This window comes from Mrakia frigida (genome assembly GCF_051309035.1).
Source record: "Mrakia frigida strain ATCC 22029 unplaced genomic scaffold BDY24scaffold_15, whole genome shotgun sequence".
Lineage (NCBI taxonomy): Eukaryota > Fungi > Basidiomycota > Tremellomycetes > Cystofilobasidiales > Mrakiaceae > Mrakia > Mrakia frigida.
In genome coordinates, this window is record NW_027481266.1 from 593,476 (window position 1) to 615,756 (window position 22,281).

General features: G+C 53.4%; 12 protein-coding genes across 12 annotated transcripts; 8 read left to right on the forward strand and 4 right to left on the reverse strand.

The window, feature by feature from the left end:
• Window positions 1–16: 16 nt before the first annotated feature.
• Window positions 17–1,289, forward strand: BDY24DRAFT_389145 (uncharacterized protein). Its single transcript, XM_076640489.1, has 5 exons — window positions 17–147; window positions 221–300; window positions 375–885; window positions 972–1,013; window positions 1,088–1,289. The coding sequence occupies exons 2-5, from the start codon at window positions 255–257 to the stop codon at window positions 1,110–1,112; spliced, it is 624 nt and encodes a 207-aa protein (XP_076496805.1). The 5' UTR covers window positions 17–147; window positions 221–254; the 3' UTR covers window positions 1,113–1,289.
• Window positions 1,290–1,304: 15 nt separating this feature from the next.
• On the forward strand, window positions 1,305–2,398 carry BDY24DRAFT_389147 (uncharacterized protein). Its single transcript, XM_076640490.1, has 5 exons — window positions 1,305–1,519; window positions 1,599–1,661; window positions 1,743–1,970; window positions 2,056–2,118; window positions 2,194–2,398. The coding sequence occupies exons 1-5, from the start codon at window positions 1,392–1,394 to the stop codon at window positions 2,366–2,368; spliced, it is 657 nt and encodes a 218-aa protein (XP_076496806.1). The 5' UTR covers window positions 1,305–1,391; the 3' UTR covers window positions 2,369–2,398.
• A 532-nt stretch (window positions 2,399–2,930) lies between these two features.
• BDY24DRAFT_389149 (uncharacterized protein) lies at window positions 2,931–4,138 on the reverse strand. Its single transcript, XM_076640491.1, has 5 exons — window positions 3,993–4,138; window positions 3,883–3,924; window positions 3,575–3,820; window positions 3,096–3,436; window positions 2,931–3,020 (listed from the first exon to the last, which is right to left on the reverse strand). The coding sequence occupies exons 1-4, from the start codon at window positions 4,107–4,109 to the stop codon at window positions 3,269–3,271; spliced, it is 573 nt and encodes a 190-aa protein (XP_076496807.1). The 5' UTR covers window positions 4,110–4,138; the 3' UTR covers window positions 2,931–3,020; window positions 3,096–3,268.
• Window positions 4,139–4,260: 122 nt separating this feature from the next.
• On the forward strand, window positions 4,261–5,810 carry BDY24DRAFT_441428 (uncharacterized protein; the record flags this gene model as incomplete). The annotated part of the gene is made up of 3 exons (XM_076644610.1): window positions 4,261–5,192; window positions 5,359–5,435; window positions 5,524–5,810. The coding sequence occupies 3 exons, from the start codon at window positions 4,261–4,263 to the stop codon at window positions 5,697–5,699; spliced, it is 1,185 nt and encodes a 394-aa protein (XP_076496808.1). The 3' UTR covers window positions 5,700–5,810.
• A 286-nt stretch (window positions 5,811–6,096) lies between these two features.
• IWR1 (Iwr1p) lies at window positions 6,097–7,726 on the reverse strand. Its single transcript, XM_076640492.1, has 6 exons — window positions 7,549–7,726; window positions 7,338–7,465; window positions 7,048–7,232; window positions 6,767–6,948; window positions 6,363–6,620; window positions 6,097–6,251 (listed from the first exon to the last, which is right to left on the reverse strand). Exons 1-6 carry the CDS (start codon window positions 7,628–7,630, stop codon window positions 6,133–6,135), a joined length of 954 nt encoding a protein of 317 aa, XP_076496809.1. The 5' UTR covers window positions 7,631–7,726; the 3' UTR covers window positions 6,097–6,132.
• On the forward strand, window positions 7,727–9,968 carry BDY24DRAFT_389154 (uncharacterized protein). The gene is made up of 8 exons (XM_076640493.1): window positions 7,727–7,816; window positions 7,923–8,102; window positions 8,163–8,250; window positions 8,375–8,407; window positions 8,555–8,710; window positions 8,833–9,051; window positions 9,171–9,302; window positions 9,443–9,968. Exons 1-8 carry the CDS (start codon window positions 7,788–7,790, stop codon window positions 9,710–9,712), a joined length of 1,107 nt encoding a protein of 368 aa, XP_076496810.1. The 5' UTR covers window positions 7,727–7,787; the 3' UTR covers window positions 9,713–9,968.
• Window positions 9,839–11,675, forward strand: BDY24DRAFT_389158 (opioid growth factor receptor conserved region-domain-containing protein). The gene is made up of 6 exons (XM_076640494.1): window positions 9,839–10,074; window positions 10,225–10,390; window positions 10,626–10,639; window positions 10,737–10,858; window positions 10,932–11,010; window positions 11,100–11,675. Exons 1-6 carry the CDS (start codon window positions 10,059–10,061, stop codon window positions 11,657–11,659), a joined length of 957 nt encoding a protein of 318 aa, XP_076496811.1. The 5' UTR covers window positions 9,839–10,058; the 3' UTR covers window positions 11,660–11,675.
• Window positions 11,676–11,796: 121 nt separating this feature from the next.
• Window positions 11,797–13,604, reverse strand: BDY24DRAFT_351437 (uncharacterized protein; the record flags this gene model as incomplete). Its single annotated transcript, XM_076637717.1, has 4 exons — window positions 13,510–13,604; window positions 12,619–13,426; window positions 12,351–12,570; window positions 11,797–11,967 (listed from the first exon to the last, which is right to left on the reverse strand). Exons 1-4 carry the CDS (start codon window positions 13,577–13,579, stop codon window positions 11,797–11,799), a joined length of 1,269 nt encoding a protein of 422 aa, XP_076496812.1. The 5' UTR covers window positions 13,580–13,604.
• Window positions 13,341–15,095, forward strand: BDY24DRAFT_60517 (uncharacterized protein). The gene is made up of 3 exons (XM_076645018.1): window positions 13,341–14,836; window positions 14,920–14,971; window positions 15,047–15,095. The coding sequence occupies exons 1-2, from the start codon at window positions 13,556–13,558 to the stop codon at window positions 14,923–14,925; spliced, it is 1,287 nt and encodes a 428-aa protein (XP_076496813.1). The 5' UTR covers window positions 13,341–13,555; the 3' UTR covers window positions 14,926–14,971; window positions 15,047–15,095.
• A 1,157-nt stretch (window positions 15,096–16,252) lies between these two features.
• Window positions 16,253–17,101, forward strand: BDY24DRAFT_389172 (uncharacterized protein). Its single transcript, XM_076640495.1, has 2 exons — window positions 16,253–16,897; window positions 16,970–17,101. The coding sequence occupies exon 1, from the start codon at window positions 16,469–16,471 to the stop codon at window positions 16,667–16,669; it is 201 nt and encodes a 66-aa protein (XP_076496814.1). The 5' UTR covers window positions 16,253–16,468; the 3' UTR covers window positions 16,670–16,897; window positions 16,970–17,101.
• Window positions 17,102–17,519: 418 nt separating this feature from the next.
• BDY24DRAFT_389174 (uncharacterized protein) lies at window positions 17,520–18,747 on the forward strand. The gene is made up of 3 exons (XM_076640496.1): window positions 17,520–18,323; window positions 18,433–18,627; window positions 18,709–18,747. The coding sequence occupies exon 1, from the start codon at window positions 17,726–17,728 to the stop codon at window positions 18,266–18,268; it is 543 nt and encodes a 180-aa protein (XP_076496815.1). The 5' UTR covers window positions 17,520–17,725; the 3' UTR covers window positions 18,269–18,323; window positions 18,433–18,627; window positions 18,709–18,747.
• BDY24DRAFT_441436 (FMN-dependent alpha-hydroxy acid dehydrogenase) lies at window positions 18,748–21,812 on the reverse strand. Its single transcript, XM_076644611.1, has 15 exons — window positions 21,399–21,812; window positions 21,259–21,283; window positions 20,958–21,180; window positions 20,865–20,893; window positions 20,593–20,789; window positions 20,418–20,477; window positions 20,226–20,336; window positions 19,996–20,131; window positions 19,882–19,919; window positions 19,705–19,801; window positions 19,528–19,567; window positions 19,429–19,446; window positions 19,266–19,360; window positions 19,061–19,193; window positions 18,748–18,905 (listed from the first exon to the last, which is right to left on the reverse strand). The coding sequence occupies exons 1-15, from the start codon at window positions 21,791–21,793 to the stop codon at window positions 18,790–18,792; spliced, it is 1,713 nt and encodes a 570-aa protein (XP_076496816.1). The 5' UTR covers window positions 21,794–21,812; the 3' UTR covers window positions 18,748–18,789.
• Window positions 21,813–22,281: the final 469 nt, after the last annotated feature.

The window sequence follows — 22,281 nt, forward strand, 5'->3', positions numbered from 1 at the left end:
CCCTCATCTGCATCAACCCTCACGCCCGAATCCTGAGCTTTTTATATAGTTCGACCCCAGTCAGCCCTTTTCGTAACCAATCTCCAAATGTGTATCCAGGCCATGACCAGATCAAGCTCATCTCTTACTAGGAGTCGACGGCGAAAGGTGAGCTCAACCTCAGCCCTTCCTCCCTTCTTCTTTCGCGAGCTCACTTCTTCCTCCCCGTGCTTCTATTCAGGTCAAGCTCTAGTCAGGACCAAACTCAGCAACCAATGATATCAAGACCTCCCTCGAACGACCTCTTACTCCAAATGATCTGTGCGTCGAACTCTCCCTCTTCTTCGCCCGAGTCTCCTCCTTCGCTGACCTCCCCCCTCTCCTTTTCTTTCCAGCATCGAAACCTTCCACCTTCCTTCGAGTCCCCATAGAGGTCATAGAGTGGATCCTCCCCTTTGCTTTCGACCCTTCCAAATCGTCCATCTTCCTTCCTTCAGATCCAAATCAACGCTCTTCTGACCCGACGACTCACCGCCGGCCCTTCCTGTCTTCGTCCATTCGACCCATTATTCCTCCCAACGCACCTACGACACAACTCTCGACCTCTTCGGGGACGTCTACGGCTTTGCACTCGTCGTCTGGAGGAACGTCACCAACCAAATCTCCTCCTTCATCTGCGTTCCTCCCTCGACCCCGATCCCATCCGCTCGTCGAGAACTGGTCTCGAATAGTCGATCAATTGAAGTCAACTCCCAAATGGATTCCTTTCCAGTTTCTGGGATTCGAGAGGGGTTTCTGGGAGCAGGCTTGTCTGAGTGTTGAGTGTCCTTGGGGAGAAGAGTGGACGTGGAGGAACGAGGAAGGGGACGTTGAGTTGTCGAAGGACGCGTTCGTTCACGAGGAAAGGTGAGCCTTGTTCCGTTCTTCTAGGCTCTAAACCCACTTCAGAAGTGGAACTGACTTAATGTTATCTCTTCTCGTTAAACCTTCAGACCTCGACCGGCAGAAGGAGACAATGGCGACCCCGAATCGACGTTCGTCCTCTCCCGACGCGTCTCCTGTTCAGTCCGAGTCGATCGTTAACCATATCCCTTCTCGCTGCGACCAGCTCTAGCTCCGACTGGCCGCGTTAAATTGAATCCTTCGCTTGATGTTTAATCCTACGTTTTCAGGGGCAGTTCTAAAACTTCCCTTTGATGCTTCCCCTTCCTTCGCTTCCTCTTCTCCCTCAGCTCTCCCAGCGTCGCTCGATACTCTCTTCTCTTCTTCAAAATGTATAAAGGACACGATCCCAGGTCCTCTCCTTCTCGTCATCAACCATCACCCTCAACTTCAACTTCAACTTCAACTTCAACCTCCTCCCTCAATCCTCCATCCCACTCCTTCTCCCTCCGAACCCAACGCCGCTCAACATGCTCGCTCAGCTCCTCGCTACTTCTCTCGCCCTCGCTGCTTCCATGGTCGAAGCTGCTCCTATCGGCCAGCTCACTCTTCAACAGGAATTTAACGTTCGTTTCGACTGCCCAGCTCCCATCACGACGTGAGTCTCGTTCTCACCATGCTCCCTCTCTGCGATCTCGAGCTGACTTCGGATACTTTTCATGTTTCCCCCTCTTTAGCTACATCTGCCCTCCCGGCGTCAAGACTCTTCCATCTCCCTCAGGTTACCTCTCCTGTGGACTGTTCGTTCTTCTCTCCCTGCGTCGCCTCCCTTCTCTTCAACTCTGTCGCTGACTCTCAACCCTCCGGTCCATCTCATCCAGTCCCGAACCCTTTGAGTCTCATCAGACCTGCCTCTACAAAGCCTACGGAAACTTCGAGTTGGTCAACTACAAGTTCGACGGATCGTACGACGGGGAGATGGGATCGGATCCCGACTGTGAGAGATGGTCGAGGGCGGTTACAACTTGTGGGCCCGAAGGAGACGTTGAAGAGTCAGAAGAGACGGAGGCGAGCGGGTTGGGAGGTATTTGCGAAGGAGAGGAGACTGAGTGAGCTGCCGTTTCTCGTTCGTTCTGACGCGTCTCGACACCAAGCTGACAGCCCTCTTCCTTCTCTCTCTCTTCCTCTCTCTAGACATTCGTGCCCTGAAGGTTTCTCTACTGAGTCTTTCAGCGAAACCGACTTCTCCTGCAACTCGTTCGTTCGCCCTTCTGCCTTCTTTCGTCTTCTCAAATTCGAGCCTGACTTTCTCTCCTCTCTCTCTCATCCCAGACCCACCAACATCTGCTACTACTACGTCGACAGTGGACTTCTCGATCTATCCGACGATGGAAGGATCGACACCACCAACTTTCGACTCGAAGATTACGAGAACGGATGTCCTGCGTTTGCAAAGAACTCCACGACTTGCTCGAACGTTTTGAGCTGGGTGGTTTCGGTCGTTTGAGGGGGCCGAGGGAGTTCGTAGCAGCTAGCTGGTTTTGCATTTGCTTTAGATTTCACGCATTCATCTCTCTCCTGTGAAGAACACGTCGCTTTCGTCGAAAGACTTCGACGCGACGAGGACGAGAACGAATTCGTCTTCTCTGAGAGGTAGCTTGAACTGCAGTCACGCGCTCAATGAGAGAGAAAGATAAACACTCCGACCCGGACCCACGGTCTTTCGAGAGAAGAGAGAAAGGCTGAAGTAAGGGCTTTCGATTTCGAGTCAGTTGAGTCGAGCAGGGTTCGTGTCATGATATCGTGTGTATGTAGAGTGAGATCTAGGGAGGATGAACGGGAAGAAAAGAAGAAGCGGTAAGCTAATGGTCGAGCCAGTGAAAGGAGGGAGGGAAGGAAGCGAGGCGAGAGAGAAGAACCACTCACGACGATGCGACGCGTCGAGAACAGAGAGCGAAGGACGTCACCACGACGGTTGCAGACAGATGAGCTTGTGATCCTTCCATCTGCGCTTCTGGTGATCTAAACGAGGTTTGAGAACAGAGAAGGGTGAGGACTTCGTTGTGGGATGGGTGAGAAAAGAAGGAAAGGAGGAGGAGAAGAGGACGAGAATCGAAAGAACGAAGCTGACCTCGACAGCAGTAGCGAACGCATCGGCACTACAGGACGTAAAAAAAAATGAGACTGTCAGTTATGGTTCGAAAGGCTCCGAATGAAAGTGGGAGATAACTCACTCTCGAGCACATGAAGTTCAATCCCTCGACGCACTCCGAGGGCGTCGTCCCGGACTGACCTGTGAAGACGTCGCATTTCCACCAGATTACACGATAGATCCCTATGCAATCACTTCCGTAGTCGAGGAATCCCGAGTCGAGGAGTTTAATGAACTTCTTTAGGCCGAAGTAAGTCATTTGAGAACGAAACTTGAGGAGTTCGCTGTGTTCGTCCTTGGAGTGGATCGTCGACAGCATGTGCTTTGCGTTGTGATGCCAGTGCTTGAGGGATTCGAGAACGTCCTGAGGGGGTTGGAACGTCGCGAGACTGGGTCGTAGATGATGCTGATTGAGAAGGAAGGCTTCGGAGATGAGGGTGAAGAGAGCGAGCGCCCTGTTCAACGATCTGTAGGTTACTACCGCCTCGACACGCTTTAACATAGTATAGAAACGTCCGAGTCAGGAAGCAGGGAAAGAGATACTTTGGAGGGAGGACTCACGTCTGCATCTGGTAGATCGAGGGCGAGAAACACTCGATGGAACTCATCGTCCAAGCGGCGAAGGTGAACGACGAGGAACGATTCAACCTCGTCAAGATTCTCGCGAAAGAACCTGGCGAACGAGATTCCAGATGCGACGCTCAACAGGCTGTTGGATAGGACGTCGAAGAACTCGCTTCCGAGGTCCCAAGCCGTGTTGAAGTAGGTTCTGAGGAAGGAGGGGAGGTATTGAGAAGCGAACTCGTCCTGTGCGAGGAGAGAGATGAGCCTGAGCCAGAGAACGAGGATGAGTACGAGCCTGAGCTCACGTAAAATCTTCCGGATAGGTGTACAGTGTGGTCATGAATTCTCTGGAGCGAAAGATTGGACGTGAGCATCGAGAGCCTTGAGAGAGAGGAGGAAGGGAAAGCGCACGGACCTGATGTAAAACTGCCATCTCCCCCGTCCTCTCTGAAGAAGGCAAGCTCGTAGTATAGCCATCTGGAGCTGAGGTGATGCCAATGATCCTGGCGTAGTCGGAAGGCGAGAAGTTCATCTTGAAGACAAAGGGAAGAGTGGGTCGAGTGAAAGTTGGGGGGGGAAGGAAGCGCGAGTTGAGCTTCGACCTTTCCCTCCTCTCCTTCCCTCCAACCCCTTCGACCCTCCCTACCCTTCGATTTCCATCCTTCTTTCTTTCACTCGCTGAAATGAGCTCCCCTTCCTTACCCAGCGAACTGATTGACCACATCCTGTCTTTCTACTTCGACTCGCACCTCCCTCTCGCAACACCCACCTCGGTCGAGCCATCTTCCTCCCCCCTCCTCTCCTCGTCCCACCTCCTCCTCGTCTCCAAACTCTTCTACTCCCTCACCCTCCCTCACCTCTTTCGATCTATCACCATCCTCACCTCTCACGACTACCTCGTCTACTGGCATCCAACTCGAGGAATCTTTGCTGGAAAAAGTGGCAGGGAGAAGGCCAGCTTCGTTCAGGAGCTCAAGATCAACGGAGCTCAAACAACAACCATTCCCATCGACCTTCCAGTGGTTCGCAGCAACAACAAGAGGATCCCAAAACTCGCCAGAGTGCTCGTCGAGCTCTCTTCTGCCCCTCTTCCTCGTCTCAAGCATGTCTGCTTCTTCGACTTCCCAAACGAGGCCGAGGTGCACCAGAGGGAGAAGAACGCTGGGAGGATGCTCGCTGGGGATTTGGAGCTCAAGGAGGATATCGGGAGGCTCAAGATGGTATCTAGGATGACGAGAAGGACTAGAGGTGTGATTAGGGTGGATATCGGGGAGGTAGCTGGACGGATCGAAGGACTTCAACGGATTCTCGACTCCCTCAAAATCGAACGACACCGACTCTTTCACCAACTCCTCTCCTCCTCCTCCCCAATCGAAACGGTTCGTATGCAGCTCAACCACTCTCACGTCGCCATCCTCCTCTTCGAAACCCTCCCTACCCTACCCCTCTACCCTCCCCTCTCCGTCTATCCCTGCTCTCCTCATCCGTTCGGAGAAACAAGCTTCTTCGCGACGGCCGACTTTGTCTCTCAAGTCTTCGACAGCAACACCCCATGCGACTTCATTGGAGTCCCTCCTCCGTGTAGGAGAGCCGTCGTCGACGAGTTCAGGGGAGGGTTGCGAAGAGAGCTCGTTCGACGCGATCAGTGGCGGTGGGTCGAGGAGGATGGGACGTTCTCCCCTTTTATGGATCGATGAAGTGAGTTCATATTCTCCTACTCCTCTCTCTTTGTTATATACCTGCTTTTGAGCGGTACTGACCTACGAACTTCTATGTCACAGCATCAGCAGCCTCGGTCGCGTCAGTCGTCGCCTCTCGTCCAAGCCTCTTCTTGACATCTTTCTTCCATTCCACCGAGGTACGCTCGAACTTTCTCAGTTCTCTCAACTGTTAGTCTCTTCCTAAAGCTGACTCTTCTTCACCTGCCGTTTCCCTCCCTCCCTCAGGTTTTTTTCGACACAACGCGTTCGTCTTCTCCTCAACTCCCTCCTCTTGTTCGGCTTCGGATCTCTACTACCTCGATTGCTGCTTTCTTAATCCCGTCTATTTTTCTACTCTATTGGTCTTCCTCACCTGCATCTTACCACTTCGCTCGACTGTTCTCGCACTTGACGCGTCTTAGGCCTACGATCATTTTTCGTCACGTCCTTTCTTTAGCTGTCAATCTACAATTCAGCCCTCTACCAATCTGAACATTTGCATCTAAACATCGCTACATCAAAGCCTATCTACCGTCCTCTTTATTTCCTTCATCTCGAACATCTCGAAAATCCATCGCGTCGCATCTTGAAATTCCGAAAGTAGGCTCACAGGCTGAACTAAACCGAGACGCTTTCGATCTAGGGTGTCTAAAGAAGGAGACATCTCGAACCTACACGAGTTGAGGAGATACCTCAATGCATCGAGAGAGTGAGGGAACGCGTTTCGTGCAAGAAAGTCGGACTCGTCTCACCTCCTTCCCGACGCTCTCAGTCTTAATGAATTACACTCCCTCTCGCTCTGTCTCGCTCCCCTCCTCCTTGAAAACAGGTACTTGAATTGATAGGGTAGAAGAATCAATAATCCTCCTCCCACCTCTCCTCCGCACCACTCCCAATCCCATCGCCGTACGAATCCTCCGACCCTCCACCCCCTTCCTCCTCTTCAGGGTAGTCGTTTCGGTAGAAATCTTCGTCTGGTTGCGAGCGGAGCGAGCACGAGACGAGAGGAAAGAAGGAGGAGAAAGGAGAACGAAGTCAGCTCCTGCTCGACGCGTCGTTCGTTCGTTTCGTTCAACGCGACTCACCATTGCTATCCTCATCAACCTCATCACTTTCATCGTCCTCGTCACTCTCCACCATGAGCTCTTCCTCTCCCTCTGCTACGTATCCTTCTACTGTCGCGCGGGCGACCATGGAGGCTTCGTTGGAGGAAGAGTTGAGAAGGTGGGAGGAAGTGGAGTGGTAGTAGAGGTCGTAGACGTATTGCTCGGGTGCGGTTGTTGTTGGGACGGCGGGAGTGGGTTGAGAAGGAGAGGAGGAGGAGGTGGGGATGGGGTTGGAGACTGTTTTGTGACGAAAGGAGAACGAGAACGAGGAAGGGAGGAGACGCGTCGTGAGCTTTCTCGTTCTCTTCTTCCCGCCCTCCCAAACTCCTCAACCGAATACAACAAGTTCTTCGGCCGACAACCTGCAGCGAGAGTGAACGTACCAGCCAGATACTCCCTCAACATGGGCAAGAAAGCAGCCACGTCCGGATCCTCCTCCTCCTCTTTCCCCGTCGGCGGCAAGATCAAGTTCCCTCCTACCTGAGCTTGGAAGTTAGATTGTGGAACGAGGAGGACGGGGTGGGCGTCGATGTACTTGAGGGGCGGGGGGAGAGAGGGGTCGGGGCTGCGAACGAGCAAGAGCGAAGAAGGAGGTGAGCTTGAGCTTTGAGCTCGAAGGAAGGGAACGAGCTTTAAAGAAGCGAGAGAGGGAAAGAAAACGAACGTAGTTTGAATCACAGGAGGAGCTGTAGGAGCTCTTCTAGAGGGACGAGGTTGAGCTGGAGGAGCGATGATTCGGTAGCGGAGGTGAGGTTGAGGAGTCGAAGGAGCTGGAGGAGGTGAAGGGAAGGAGGTTGAGGGAGAGGGTTGGGCTTGGGTTTGAGAGGAGAGAAGACGGGCAATTTTGGACTGTATACAACCACGATATCGTTGATCAGCGTCCTATCTACCTTGTTGTACGTCTTCGCACTTCCATACGAAGGAAGAGAGAAGAACGCCGAGAAGCGAACGCACCCTCAAAGCTTCCCCTCCCGTCCCTTCCTCCCACCCTTCCCCTACTGTTTCCGCAAGCCTAAACATCCCCTTACTCTGCCCTGGGACCTCTTTAGATCTCTTCTTAGGTCTGTAGGAATCATCGATCACTGCGTATCACCCATCGGAGGTCAAACGAGGAGATCAGCTCAGTGAGCTCGGAGGAAGGAGCAGGGAGGAGGATGAGCCGAACGAAGGGATTCCAAAGGGTCCTCGGTGATTTTACGTTTGATTCGGAGGATGGTGAAGCCGGGAGGAGCCGCAGGGGTGGTCATGATAAGATAAAGGGAGGGGAGTGAGGGGAGGAGAGGGTCGTCGTAGGGGTGAAGGAGGGAAGGAGGTCGAGTTTTCGATTTGGAGGGACGAGAGATCCAAACCGCCATCCTCCCTTTTCCTTCTTTCTTTTTTCGGACGTAAAAACGACGCGATACGATGGCTGATATCGAACTTGAATCTGAGGTGTGAGTCTTGCGTTCTCTTCTCTCTTCTCGGGCGGATGAACGAAACGAGACGAGAGACGAGAGGCCAACGCGAGCTGACCTTCTCCTTCCCTTCTCCTTCTCTCAGACTCGCCTCTCCTCCCACGGAAGTCGTCGCTCCTACACCCGTTCCCGTCGTCTCTGAGGAGGACGATATCATGGCTGGGACGGCTCTATCGGAACAGGAACAGAAGGATGCGGAAGCAGCATCAGTAGCGGTTCCTCCTCCTCCAGCAGCTTCAACGTCGACCTCAACTCCCGAGGAGAGGTCAGTCGCTTCACTGCTCCTCCTTCCGCGTTCGGAGCTTACCTTTAATCGCACTATCAGACGTAAACGAGCAGCTGGTGGACTCGACGACAAGAAGCGAGCGAAACGACTCTTTGGAGGGCTGTTGGGAACACTTGACGCTTTCAAGGTGAGTTGAGCTTGCTCTCCTTCTTCTCCTTCCTCTCCTCCCCTTCTCTCGTTTCGAGGGCCATCCATTTCTTCGCTCGCTCGTACTGACCATCTCTTCTTCCTCGACCTTTCTACTCTACCAGAAAGAAGAACGACAACGAGGCGCTTCCGATGCTGTACGTTTGCGCTCTCCTCCTTCCTCTCTCTCTCCTTCCCTTCAGCTCGACATCTCCTCTCCCTCCCTTCCTCCCTCCGTCCTCTCTCCCTCCTCTTCGCTCAACTCCGACTGACGTCTTCTCTGCTTGTTCGTTGTTCGTATACAGGCAAAGCGTCGCTCGCTGATCACGGATCGAATCCAGAACAAGCTTCGAACGGAATCCCACGTCATGACCGACATCGCGACCAAGGAACGAGAGATCAGGGTCCTCAGGTTCGAACTCGACAAGTTTGAGAACGAGTTTGTTCAGAAGTCGGCTGCTGTGAGTGGAACCCTTCATCCTATCCTCTTCGCTATACTATATCAAACGCGTTGCTCTCTCGCGTCTCTTTCCTTCGTTCGAGCTCACACCACCTCCCTTCCTTATCTTCTTTCACCTCGCAGTACACCTCCCGCCATGCCTCCCTCCCCCGCCTAGCCTCCTTCCTGCACACCACCGTCCCTAAACCCCTCGAACTCGCTCTCGCTACGGACGGTCGAAGAAACCCTCTGCCTCTGTTGCCTCCTCCTTCTTCGTCCTCGGCCCCGACAACTTCGTTCCCTCCTCTCGGTCAGGCAGCGTTCCATAAGGTCGGGGATAAGACACCTAGGGCTCTTTTCTATGTACGTGTAATGTTGCAGCTTGATTTTGGGTTTGGGCCGGGGAAGAGAGACGGAAACGAGTGAGAACGAACGAGCTCGAACTGACTTCGTTTTGACGCGCGTTTGGTTTCGTGTCGCAGCTCCCAGCAGTCCTCCTTCCCGCCCAGGAAGTCAAGTTGGAGGAGCAGAAGGTTCAGGCTGAGCAGGTAGATCGAGAGGAGCAGGAGGCTTGGGCAGCGAAGAAGGAGGAGTTGAGGGTTCTGATTAGGGAGGTGAGTCGCCTCCTTCTCTTCTTTTCGCGTCTTTCCCCTTCTCCTACCCTTTCCTCTTCCTCTCTTCGTCTCTTTCCTTGCTCGAAGAAAAAACATCGATCGCTAACTGCTCTTTTGTTTTCGTTCGTCGCTTCATTCAGCTCAAAACAAAAGAACCCCTCCTCCAAACCGAACTCGCCTCGCTCAGGAAACAGAAGCTCGAACTCGATGCTGCGTCCAACCCTACTCACTCCGGCATCTTCTCTTCCTCCAACACCAACAGCAACGCGGCGTACCCAGCACCCAGCAACTTCGCTCCTCCGACGACGACGAACGGGGCGGTGGTCGAGCAGAAGGAGGAGAAGATGGAGGAGGAGCCAGTAGGGGATGGGATGATGGACGTGGAGGGGGATGAGGATGTTGAGTACTGAGCTGGGTTGAGGATTGATGAGGGATTCGCATGCTTTCTGGTGTTTCGCTGGGAGAGGAGAAGAGGAGGGGACGCGACGTGCGATGAGCCTTGTGCTGCGTTTCATTTCTTCTTATCTTTCTTCGAGAGGGACTCGGAGGGGAGAAGACATGGTTGCTCGTGGAGAGAAGATCGAGTAGTGGAAGAGGAGGAGCCAGTGTTTTTGAACGTAAAGGTCGTGGGAGAAAAGAAGAAGGAGGAGAGAGCGAGAGGGGGAGGAAGGAAGAAGGGTCGAGTTCGAAGCTCAACTTTCGACCTCTCGCCACCAACAACGACAGTCCCACCGAAAACCTTCTTTTCGAGGTTCGATGCTCCTCCCACCAGGTACACTCGCATCCATCTACAGAACCATCCCGCTCACTTCTCGTCGTCGTCCTCGCTCGGTCGTCTTCTCCGTTGGACTCATCTGCTTCTCCTCCCGTCCCTCTTCTTCCCTGCGTCCCTTCTCGACATCCTCTCCTCCTCTTCTCTCAGATGTCCAACAGTTTCAGTCGATGTACCCACGGTTAAATCCCAATCCTACCAACTCGAAGAACTTGGAATTCTATACGGGAAAAGGGAAGGCTCTTCCTGGGAGCCTCAAGATCGATGAGCTGCTGGACAGGTTGGAGAACGATTGGGCAGAAGTCGAGAGTAATCAGTGAGTTAACGGTCTTCTCATCTATGCAATCTTAATTATAGATGTCTTTAGGGACGTCTGGGAGGTCAGGGAGGGGCGGAGGAACACGCGAGGAAGGAGGGAGAGGGAGGGAGCGTCGAGCTCAACATCAACTCTCTCCCTCTCTCTCTCTCTCGAGCTGCCTTCTTCCGATCTATACTTGCTTTCTCGGCGCGATTCTCGGTACACTGACTCCTTTTGGATCCTCTACTTTCAGTGGCTTCATCCAATGTCACTCTGGCTTCGGCCCCGTCCCTCGCTTTCCTCCTCTCGCTCGAGCTCACACTCACTCTCCTCCCTCCCTCCCTCTTCTCCCCGTCTTCTCCAGGGCTCTTCCCAATCCCTGAACACGGAATGAACTGGCAGTCTCAACCTCTAGAACCTCACGAGGCTCAAGCCATCTCCTCGGACCCACTTGCGATGGAGAGGTTGATGAGATCCTACGAGATGGTCAGTGCGAGCTCACACCTCTCTCTTTCCATCGACGAACTGACCTCTCTAACTCGATTCCCTCTCTTCGCAGATGCTGGCCTTCTACGGGATTAGGATGATTGATCGAAACAGGGGTATCTTGGGGAGAGCTGATAACTTCAAGGCTAGATGTACGTCCTTCGTTTCTCGTTCTTCGTTGTCGACGACGACGACGCGTCTCTTCTCTCTCACTGACTGACTCCTTTTTTCCCTCTCTCAGTCGCCCACCTCCTCTCTCACTCCCACAATCTCCTCAGAATCACTCGAATTCTCAAATCCCTCACCATCCTCTCTCCTCCTCCATCCTCACCGAACTCAACGCACACCATGCCCTCCCTCCTCCACCACCCTTCCTCCCTCATCCTCTTCCTCCTAGCCCAACACAACGACCTCCGACTCAACCTCCTCCCTGGTACGACAGCTGGAGGCTCGCTCGAGAGGTTCTGGAGTGGCTGCTTGAGGGTCCATGAGGAAAGGGAGTGGGTTGGCGATTTGATCGAAGGGAGGAAGAAGAGGGTTGGGAAGGAAGGGAAGCTAGTTGGAAGGGTGCAGTGGGGAGAGGAGGAGTATTACGAGTGGGTTAAGGCTAGATTCGGGGGTGCGGAGGAGGAGGAAGAGGAGCTGGATATCGTGGAGGAGGTGCTGAGTGGGAAGGAAGAGGAGACGCCGTCGGATGGAGGTTGTTACGGAGGAGACGACGCAGGAGGAGGTAAAGAACGAGATGGAGGAGAAGAAGTAGCTTCGCAATTCAGAAGCAGAGCTAAGACACGATTTACATGACCTTACAATGCCCTTTTTGTACGCCCGTCGTTGAGCAACGAAGAAGCGTCCGATTTGCGACGCGTCTTTTCGCTGTCCTCTCATTCTGCTTTCCTTCCACTTTCTTGGAGTGAAGTCTCTTCTTTCTGATATTCAGACTAATACCAAAAGCTAACACCCCAACCAGCTCCACCCTCCTGCCTCAACGCGTGCCACCAACCAGGCGGAAAGACGAGCATATCTCCCTCGTTCAGCAGTCCCTCCAAACTCTCGGGGAGAGCTTCTTCGAAGAACTTTGGGTACTCGGATTGAGATGGAGGAGTGTTGGTCTTGTTAAAGATGGGGAGGCGGGAAGTGTTGCCCATCAGGGTGGTTGTTGCGGAAGGAGGAGACGAATGGGTGTTGGTTTCGGAGGAAGAAGTTGGGGAGGTTGGAGGAGGGGGAGAAGAGGGTGGGGAGGACGAGAAGGGATACATGGATGAGGAGTGATGAGGCGGGGTGAGGAATATCCGTTTCGATCCGACGACTTGAGCTGAAAGAAAGGAAGGGAAAGAAGAGGAAAGTCAGGACGAGACGCGTCGAGGGGAGATCGGACGCGTCGAGCCTTGAGAAGGACGAACTGTAGCAGTTGTAGTAGGGATCCTGTAGAAAAGAAGTGAGTTGAGTAAGTACCTCGAGTCTTATCTAGTGGCAGTGAAAATCAGTAACGAACCGTGTGACTAGGACTCGACCTTCCCTCTCCTCCAACCCAAACATTGATCAACAGTCCGTCCTCGGTCGGAGGTCTCCTGTACCCTCCTTCCGCCTCCGACTCCGGCGGTTCAGAGTATACGTAGTCCGGTAGCAGAACGTCTCTCCTCAGCTTCGGGAACTGAGTCAGGAGGGCGTGCTGAGCGAGATAGAGCGGAGGTCGCGTCTCAACCCCATCTTCTCTCTCTTCGTCCCTCTTCTTCTCCCTCTCCGCCTCGCTCGACCCAAACTCGATCCTCTCCAAGAAATCCTCAAACTTGATCATCCCCTGTCCCCATCCTTCCTCCGTGTACTCTCCTCCGATCTCCACAGGAACGATTCGACCGCGTCCGACGAGGGAGAGGAGGTAGTCGCGATCTTTCCACGGAGACGAAGAGTCGAGAGCTGGCCAGCAGGTTTGTTGGAGGTAGGAGCGGAGAATGAAGGGTTTATTGAGATGAAGTTTGAGGTACGCTGTGAGGGACGGAGGGTGAGGGAGCGAAGGGATGGGGTTGGGTGCGAGGAGGAGAGGACGGGAGGAGGGCGACGACGAAGGAGGGTTGAGTTTGAGCTTTTTGGATGGAGGGGGAGAGAACCCGTCTTCTTGATCCGACGAAGAAGACGAGGATGATCGATGAGTTGATGCTGGTGGGTTCCAAAGAGGAGAAGGAAGGTGGACCTCCTGGACGAGTTCGATGAGATCGTCGATGAGCTCTCGTCTCCCTTCTCCTGGTGCTCCTGCTACGATGAGGATCATATCCAGCCTCGCTACTACTCCTTCCCAGAATTGACCATCCCCCTGTCTCTCAATTCCAGCCTCTTGGAGATCGTGGATAGCCCAGAGGAATCCTGTTTCGGTGTAGAGACGTCTCCAGCATTCCGGGACGGAGGCGAAAGGGAACGAGTTGAGCTTGTCGTTGGCGAGCGAGAGGAGGGACGAGTACACGAGAGTTCGATTTTTAGGCGACCGAGAGGAGGAAGTTGAAGTTGGAGAGGAGGAGAGGGAGAAGAGCGAATGATGAAGAAGGGAGAGAGGGGAGGGTCCGATGGAGGAGAGGTCTGCAAAGAAGGGGAAGAAGAAGGGAACGGAAGAGTGAGCTCAAGAGAGAGAATTATCAGACCAAAATACACATGAAACTCACCTTTACTAGTCTGAGGCCACGTGTCTTGGAGGTGAGCTACTAGACGATGAAGTTGGTCGAGGGAGGACATGGAAGGCGGAGGCAAAGAAGGAAAGTCCTGAAAGTTGAGCTCGACCATCCCTTCTCCTCCCCGACGGCCATCCTCCCTCTGCCTCTTCCTTTTCCATTCTCGAACCCAAACACAATCCACAACCAGCTCTATCTCTCGCCAGAAAGCGATGTCTCCTCCCCTCCGAGTCCCTCTCGAAGTCCTGGAACGAATCCTCTCCTTCGCCTTTACTCCTCTCGCCTCTCCTTCCTCCTCCTCTTCTCCCATCTCCTCCAACGACCTCCTCGCTCCTCCTCTCCGGACCTCCCACCTCCTCCTCATCTCCAAGGGAGTTCGTCAACTCGCTCTTCCTCTCTACTACTCCACCATCGCCGTCGTCCAAGGAAAGGATTGGTCGACCTTCCTCTGTCCCGAAAAAAAGGACTCCTCGTCGGAGAGGACAACGAGGAGAGAGCCTCCTTCGTCAAAGAGCTCTGGATCGACATCGATTACGAGGCTTGTATCCCCATTGATCCGGATCACATATGCTCCTTCCTCGAACACGTACACCGACCAGATCGAATATCCATCGAACTCGAACGCGCAACTCTCCCTCACCTCGACCTCCTCCTCCTCTTCCGCGGTGATCCAGGCAGACATCGAAGACGAAGCAACGGCGTCAGCTCTTCTGGGCCTCGAAATGAACGCGTAGACGAAATTTGGTGGGAGGTGGTAAATGATCGGGTGTTGTTCCAGTTTTGGCTGCAAGGTCGTGCGCAACAGTTGGAGGAGAGGGGAGAAGAGGTCTTCGGCGTAGAGTGGGAGAATTACCTTACGGCAGAGATTCAGAGGCTCTATCGAGAGACCGATATGCCTAGTCCGGACGAATTGGAGGAGCAGGTTTCGTCCGAGCGAGAAGAGGCGTGGGGACTCTTCATCGATCCTGACTTTCCTCCCCGACGCGTCGACATGACCTTGGACGGGCTCGGGGAAGACCTACTCCTGCAACTTTACTCGTCTGGACTTCTCTCCACCTCGGACCTTCCCTTCGTCGCACTTCCTCCCGCTGGACTCAATCTCAACACGAAGGAGGACGCGGGAACGGTCGCCGCCACTTTTCGAGAAGACCTGGATCACCTCTCCTTCGCTCTGAAGCACTCGTTGATGTTCGAAGACTTCCCTCAATCGTTCTGGGAGTTGATCAAGAATGGTCCCGAAATCGTCTGGGGAGAGGAATGGACTTGGAGGAGGGAAGATGGGACGGTGGTTCGAGTGAAGGAGACGTTCGGACGGTCAGAGGTGAGTCTTTTCTTCCTTTTGATTCCCCGTCTTTCGTATCATAGCTCTGATTTAAGCTAACTTGATATCTACTTATACATCAGGTCTGATTCTCTCGAAGGTCCGGTTCATCTTCCTTCCCTTCGCTCGGCACCTGTGAGTTTACTCCCTCTCGACTCGACGCGTCGTTTCAACCACCTCTGACCCTCTTCGTCGTCTCTACCGTTTCAGACCTCAAGCTCCTCGAAATCACCTCCCCGCCACTCAGGATTCCGTCCGTTTGTAATGGACTCGACGTGAGTTCGCTCCCTTTCACTCCGTCTCGTTCACCGTCTACGCGTCTCAACTTCAAACGAACTGACCTTGCCCTCTGCCCTTCTTCCTCGTGCTCTCAGATCTTCAACGCACATCACTCGTCCCACCACCAGCTCCTAACCCTGCCTCTCGATTACGCTTCTATACACTTCTCGATCCATGCTCGTCGTGGGACTGAATCGAATCGGACGCGTTCGAAAGCACTCAGTCTTGCTCAATTTTCAACCTCGAGAAAGCTCTCCGATGAGAAGTCGACGCCAGGTCATCGATATTCGTGGACTGGACGTCCAAGCTAGGAAGAGAAAAGCAGAAAGAAGAGCAGGGGAGGAAGGCGAAGGGGATCAGCGTTCTGTTCTTCTCGACTCTCTCTCAGTCGAAAAAGGCCGAGCCGTAAACTCACGCAAACTCATCGTTCCCCGACGCAGCGTTCGAGATTCTTCCCGGGGTCGAGGATCTCTGGTTGCTGATTCGTTCGTCTGTGAGAGGGAAGAAAGAAGCAGAACGCGTCGACGAAACGTCAGTTCGGATCTCGAAGCAGTTTTGGGAAAGAGTTTGAGGAAAAACTCACGAATGGCGTTCCAAGATAGCGTATACGACCCTCGTTTGGGAGAGGACGGATGGAGTGTATCCACGAGAGCGGGAAGACTGATGAAGCAAGAGAAAGAGCACGAACGACAAAAACGAGTCAAGACGCGTCAGGAATGAAGCTCATCTGGTCGTTGTCCCCTCCCTGTCCTAGACGATAGAGGACTTACCTGATAAGTTTCGAAAGGTAGAGAAGAAGGGATACTGGGCCAAACGAGCCTCCAGAAGTGGTTTATTTGGATCGGGAGCGACGAGGAGCGAAGAGGAGGAGGTTGAGGTAGGAGGGAGTTCGAGGTTCGAGGAGTGTAGGAGTGTGCTGAAGGGGATGAGGTATGAGGTTTCGGTGCGATCGTTGAAAAAGCCGTGGCGGTTGAGGAAGGAGATGGAGGGAGGGTCGAGGGGAACCAACGCGTCGAGGTGGAGAGCTTGAAGGAGGGAAGGGAAGGGCGGAGGAGGAGAGAAAAGGAAGCAGAGTTTAAAAAAACAGCCGCCGAAAAGATTTGAGAGCTTGAACTCACCTCAGTCCTCGAGTTCCACAGCGAAAACATGCCTCCATTCTTGGACCTCCGGACTCGTTCGAACTGTCTCCTCCACCTCCCTCTTCTGCTCCTCCGACTTGACGACCAGGATCATCGATCGACCTTGCATTCCTTCCAGTCCATACATACCTGAAGCTCGTCCAATCATGCCCACCAAGCCGTCGGCATCGCGGGAAAAGTGAAGGGACGCGACGTGAAGTCGAACGATCCGACGATGATCGAGGGAAGGAGCAGGCAGGGCAGCCAGGCGGTATCCAGTGCTGATATGAGCGTAGAGAAGAGCTCCGTGGAAGTCCAAGGTCGTGATGCGAGTCCATCCGGGAGGCAGCGTGGTCGAAGTGTCGCTGAGAGGGATCCAGCAGCGATTTTCGTCCCGACTTCGGACGACCTGGAACGAGCATCGCTCGGGGTCTAGACGAGAGAAGAGGGAGTAGTAGAGGTATTGAAGGATCCGATAGTTGGAAAAATCCATGTTGATTTCCAGGGACTCGAGGGGGATGGAATGTTCATCGTCGAGTCGGGAGGAGAAGATGGAGAGGGAGTCGGGGACGAGGACGGAGGAGAGGGAGGAGAAGTTGATGAAGAGGGTTTTGATTTGAGAGAGGGATAGATGCGAGTTGATTCGTGATATTTTGAACGAGTTCTAATCGATGAGAAATGCAAGATAAGTCAGAAAGAGGGGAAGAGAGGGAAAGGGAGAAGGACGTGAACTCACCATTGTTTTCGTCTCGATCCTCTTGCAGAACAATCCCTCCGACTGATTCACCGAAGTCACCACCACATCTCTGTACAGCTCTGGAGTGGTAGCAGCGAGGAAGTCGTACGAGACTCGACCCAGGACGGCGAGAGTTGAAGGATCTGCTTCCCTGAAGACGAGGAGGAGCACATCCCAAGGCAAACGACGACGAGGAGAGGTCTGGAGTACCAAAGGGAGTCAGCGACGTTCGGTGTAGACCTATAGATCAGGGCTCACCTCTGGCATGTCTGTAAGAGCGAGAAGGAACGGTTGAAGGAGAGAGCGAGGAGGACGAGCAGATGAGGGAAGGAGGGAGGAGAAGGAAGGTGAGCTCGCTGGTCCTTTTCTCGTTCCCTTTTCTGATCCAGCTAGCAGATCAACTCACAGAGGAAAAGCCGATGATCTCTCGAGTCTACGGAGTCGTTCGGGATGGAAGTGAGAAGTTGAAGAGAGAGGGTTTGTCGGCGTTGGGAGGAAGGAAGCGAGCTCGTCGAAACGCTCAACTTTCGTCGAGCTCCCTTTCTTTGCCTCAAACGACGACCCAGAGGCTCAAACGAACCTCTTCAGATCAGTTCTCAACTGTTGAGACGTACAAGGTCTTCCTCATTCAACTCTCGATCCGAAAAAACTTCCTCAAACATCATCGAAACGACGCCCAACTCTCCCTTCTCCAAAACTCGTCGAGCTCAACCTCCCTCCCTTCCTTCTCTCCTTCTCTCCTCCATCTACCCTGCAATGCCCTCCCTTTCAACTTTGGATCCTCCCACCACCACCACCTCCTCCTCCATCTCACCCTTCCTCACCCTCCCAACGCTTCTCCTCCTCCTCTCCTCGCCTTCCTCCCCTCCTCCAACGGTCCCTCTTCTCTCCGCCCTCGTTCACCTCCTCGCTTCCCACCCTCCTTCAACTCCTCTCCCAGAAGCAACTCCAACGCTCCATCAAGCTCGTATGGCTCTCGCTACTCTTCTCACGACGGAAGGAAGGTTGGTAGAAGCTGAATCGGAGTGGACGGGGATGGAGTTGGCGGCGAGGTCTAGGAAGAAGGGAGGGAAGAAGGAGAGGGCTGAAGGAGAGGTTGAGACGACTGCAGAGTATGGAGAGATTGAGGATGAGCCCAAGAGGAAGAGATCGGAGTGGCTGGAGAGTGTGATGGGACTGGTTGGGTGTTTGGAGAGGTTGGGGAGGGGTGGGAGAGCGAAGCAGTGGAGGAGGAAGCTGGAGGATGAAGAGGAGAGGGAGAAGGCCGTCGTTGCTGGGGCTTTGGAGCCATCGGAGTGAGGATTAGCGTCGGAGACGGAGGTTGACACTCTTTTGTGGGAGGGGTATGATCCACGTAAGCCATGTCCTACTTCTCGGATGATTACGATTAGGAGAGAGAGCTCGACCAAGGAGGACGATCTGACGCGTCGTTTGACTGATGCCCTTCCGCCTTTATTTCACAGATATTTCTCAACCAAGTCCGACGCCACTACATATACCCTGCCTTTGAGCTTCCATGTTCAACAAAACCGTCGCAGTCGTCGTTGGCATCCTCAGGACGCGTCAATAGTTCCCTCCCCTCCCTTCGTCCGACGGTCTCTTGTTCGCTCTTCTCGCCGATCTAGGAGCCGATCACTGGAGCCGAATGCGTCGTGCAAGTGAGTCTTCGAGCGTGAGACTCAGTCTTTCCCTTCTCGTCTTCCAGCTCTGTCTGATCTCCTCTTCGCTGTTCAACTCAGACGCTTCGCTTGCCGCTCTTCCCATTCGGTCGTAGTCTAGGTCGTTAGATATATCATCGCATGTATCTATGATACTCTTAACTATCTGCCTCCCTCGTAAGAGGACGGAGGCAAGCATTCGATGTACTCCGGTCCCAACTGATCCAACGACGTGACTCCGAGAAGCCTCATTCCGAGCTCGATCTCTTCTTCCAGGACTGCGAAACAAGAGCGGAGAGAAGAAGATATTGTCAGTCAACTAGCTCGTGGAAGGAGGAGGAGACGAGAAGACGGAAAGAGACCCGGGAAGCCGTTGAACAGGACGCGTCGAAAGGACGAAGAGGTTCAGTCGAGAAGGAGAGATTAAACGTACTATCGATAGCCTTCACAACTCCCCTCGTCTTGTAAGCACTCTGAGCAAAGAGGAACGGCCTTCCTAATCCAACAGCTCGGGCTCCTAAGCACAAAGCTTTGAGGACGTCCGTTCCTCGTTGGATTCCACCGTCCTGTGAGAAAACAAAGGCGACTCGTTAGATAATTGAGGCTGAAATGGGAAACAAGAAAGGAAGAGGGCGTACGACGAAAACTTCGGTCTGCGTAAGAACCTCGGGGTGAAGACGTCGGATCTCTTGGAGGACGTCGATAGGCGGGCGAGAGAATTCGAGTTGTCGACCTGGAAGAGAAGGTATACTATGCGTGAGAAGAGTAAACGAGAAGTGCATAAACAGTGAGAAAGCTTACCCCCGTGATTTGAAAGCACTGCGTCGGGAGAAAAAAGTCAACTCGACAGACTTTTCGTTGACGGCAAGGGAACGAGAAAGAGAAACGAGAACAGCGTACCTATTCCATCGACCTTGTGTTCCACGCAGAGTACTGCGTCCTAAATAAAGCGAAGCCAGAAATGGAAAGGGAGATGAGCACTTTCGAGGTGGCAGAGGCGACCACGAAGCGAAGAGACGACGTCGACGTCGACGTCGACGCGACCAAGATCTCGTCTCGGTCTGGAGTCCAACTCACCTCCACCGTCTGAATCCCCTTCACTACCAAGGGAAGATCAGGTGCTATGCTCTTGATCCAAGCGAGATCCTCCCAACACAAATCGGGATCTTGATTCCTATTCGAACGAAAAGAAACACACGTGTTTCGAGTCAGTTCTCCTTCGTTGACTCGTTCTCTCGCCGAAAATCAACGAACCCTTGAGTCCGGACGTCCGAAGGCTTGTCGTCCGTCGGCTAAAAATCAAACGAGTGAAGAATCGTCAGCGAGATTCGGGATTCTGAGAGGAAAAGGTTAAAGAAGGAGATTCACCGGATCCCTTTCGAGCTGAAATTGTCGGTCCTGAACTCGCTTCCCGAGTACTGGAGTATCGACAGTGACGTAGATGGCGTTCATGCCTTGACTGACAGCATCACGAAGGGCAGCTTCGGTTTTGACTCGGTCGGGACTGGGAGAAGGGAGAGAAAAGGAACGACGCGTCATGAGTTCGGACGAAGGGATGAGAGGGTTGAGAATGGATCGAGGCAGAAGAATGAGCTCACGACACGTAGAGCTGCCAAGCGAGCTTTTGATCAGGTTCTCGAACCGAGTTGATCTCCTCAAGCGAGCAGGAAGCGACGTGGCTGATGACCTGAAGGATTCCTTTTTGAGCTCTGAACGGAAAATGCAAGGTAGGGAAGTTTCAGCAACGGAGATATGATAAGATCGGGAAACATGAGAAATCATTTACTCACGCTCCTTGAGTGAGGTTCATTTCGCCATCCTCGTCTCCCAACCGAGCGAGAGCTGCTGGACTGAAGGAAGAAAAGAAAGCCGCGTCGAAGTCAGCTCTTGACTGTCTCGAGGTCCTTCCGCTACAACCCTTGCTCGGCTTCAGTACTGAGGAAGCACCCAAACATTGAAGCGAACCTGATGTAGATCGGTAAACTCGACTTGATGCCCAGGATCGTTGTCGACGCGTCGACGGTTTTAACTTTCCGCAACACTCGAGGACGGAACATGATCCTTGAGTAAGCAGTATTAGCGTGATCTCGAGATGACGCTCCATCGGCAGCAGAGTAGTAGTAAGCCCAGGCGTGTTTCGAAAGGATCTTCTCGGCGAGGATCTGGAGGAAGAAACAAAACGAGAGGTGTGAGCTCGACGACGGACGTTCCGGCAAAGACAGGGGGCCGAGACTGACCTGGAAGTCCAAAATATTGACGATGGTATCTAGATAAACATCAAGAAAGTAAGTCAGTCACGTCTCAGCCAATCTACGTCGACTGGGACCCACCGACGTGAGGCAAGTCCGCTCTCGCCTTCCTGACTCTCTCCTCCTCCTCTGTCTCAGCAGCTCCCTTCTTGATCTTCACTGCTTCCAGCTCATCCGGGTTCAGTTTGCCGACGTGATTTGAAGGGTCGAGATGGGTTTGTAGAGTAAGAGGAGGATGAATGGGAGCGAAGAGAGAGGTCACGTCTCTCCCCGAGTTGGCGAGGATAATTTTCGACCCACCGGGCTGAAAACGAGCCAGAGGAAACTATCAGCTTTACATAGAAGGGAGAAGAGCCGTTCAAAGAGGCTGTATGGGACCTACATGTTTGTCGACGAAATCAGTGACGCTAAAAAGGAAGAGGAGAAGGAGGAAAGGTCAGCTTGAAGAGCTTCACTGATAAGCTGATCTTCTCCTCCCCGTTCATCGAACCCTCTCAGAAACTGAAATGAGAGGACACTCACTCCCAAACTTCCCCATCTACGACAACCCAGATCCCTTTCTCTCTACTCGTATGCTTCTGCAGCTCAGCAGCGGAGACGAACCCGTTCTTCCCTCTCCCTCCGACTCCAGCTTTGATCCCTCGTTTCCCTTTCTCCTCGTCGAGTCGGATGACCTCTGAGGGCAGGAAGGCGTAGAGTGCTATGGGTAGGGCAATGGTGAAGGGGAGAAAGCGGAGGAAGGGATGGTTGAAGGAGAAGGAGGAGGGGGAGGGAGGAGGAGCGGTTGTTGAGCTCGAAGGAGGAGGAGGAGTTGAAGTTGCTGATCGCGAGAGGCGGGGAGGGGAAGAGGTAAGATTTCGAGATCGAAGAGTTCGGAAGAAGGGGGTGCTTGAGGAGCTTCTGATGTTAGAAGCCATGCTTCTGGGAGCAAGAGGGTGGTCGTTAAAAGAGAAGAGGGAAGGAAGGGCGAAAAGACGAGCTCGCCATTCGCTCGCATGAAAGCCGATCTCATCTATTCTCGCCCTTCCCTCGTAAAAACATGACTGAGAAGACCGCTGGTGAGTCTGGAAGTTGCCCCTGTCACTTCTGAGGTCAGAAAATGGGCGAAAGTTGCTGCTGAGAGGTAGTAACTTGACGAGGAACTGGACGCGCCCCAGCCCTCCCTCCGGACCTAAACTTCTCGTGTTGTAGATTCAGACCCCAGTTCGAACGATCGTGAAGCAGAACAGCTAAGGACTTGTACACTGTATGGTTGTATGCGAAAGAAGAGCGAGGTTGGCTCCAAAGCAAGCGAAAAGCAAGCAAAGAGAGGGGACCAGACGCGTCCTTGACGACGGGAAAGATCTGTCTCGCTGAAAAAAGATCTTTCCCCGAGACCATACAAAGCCAGTTCTTTCCTTCCTCG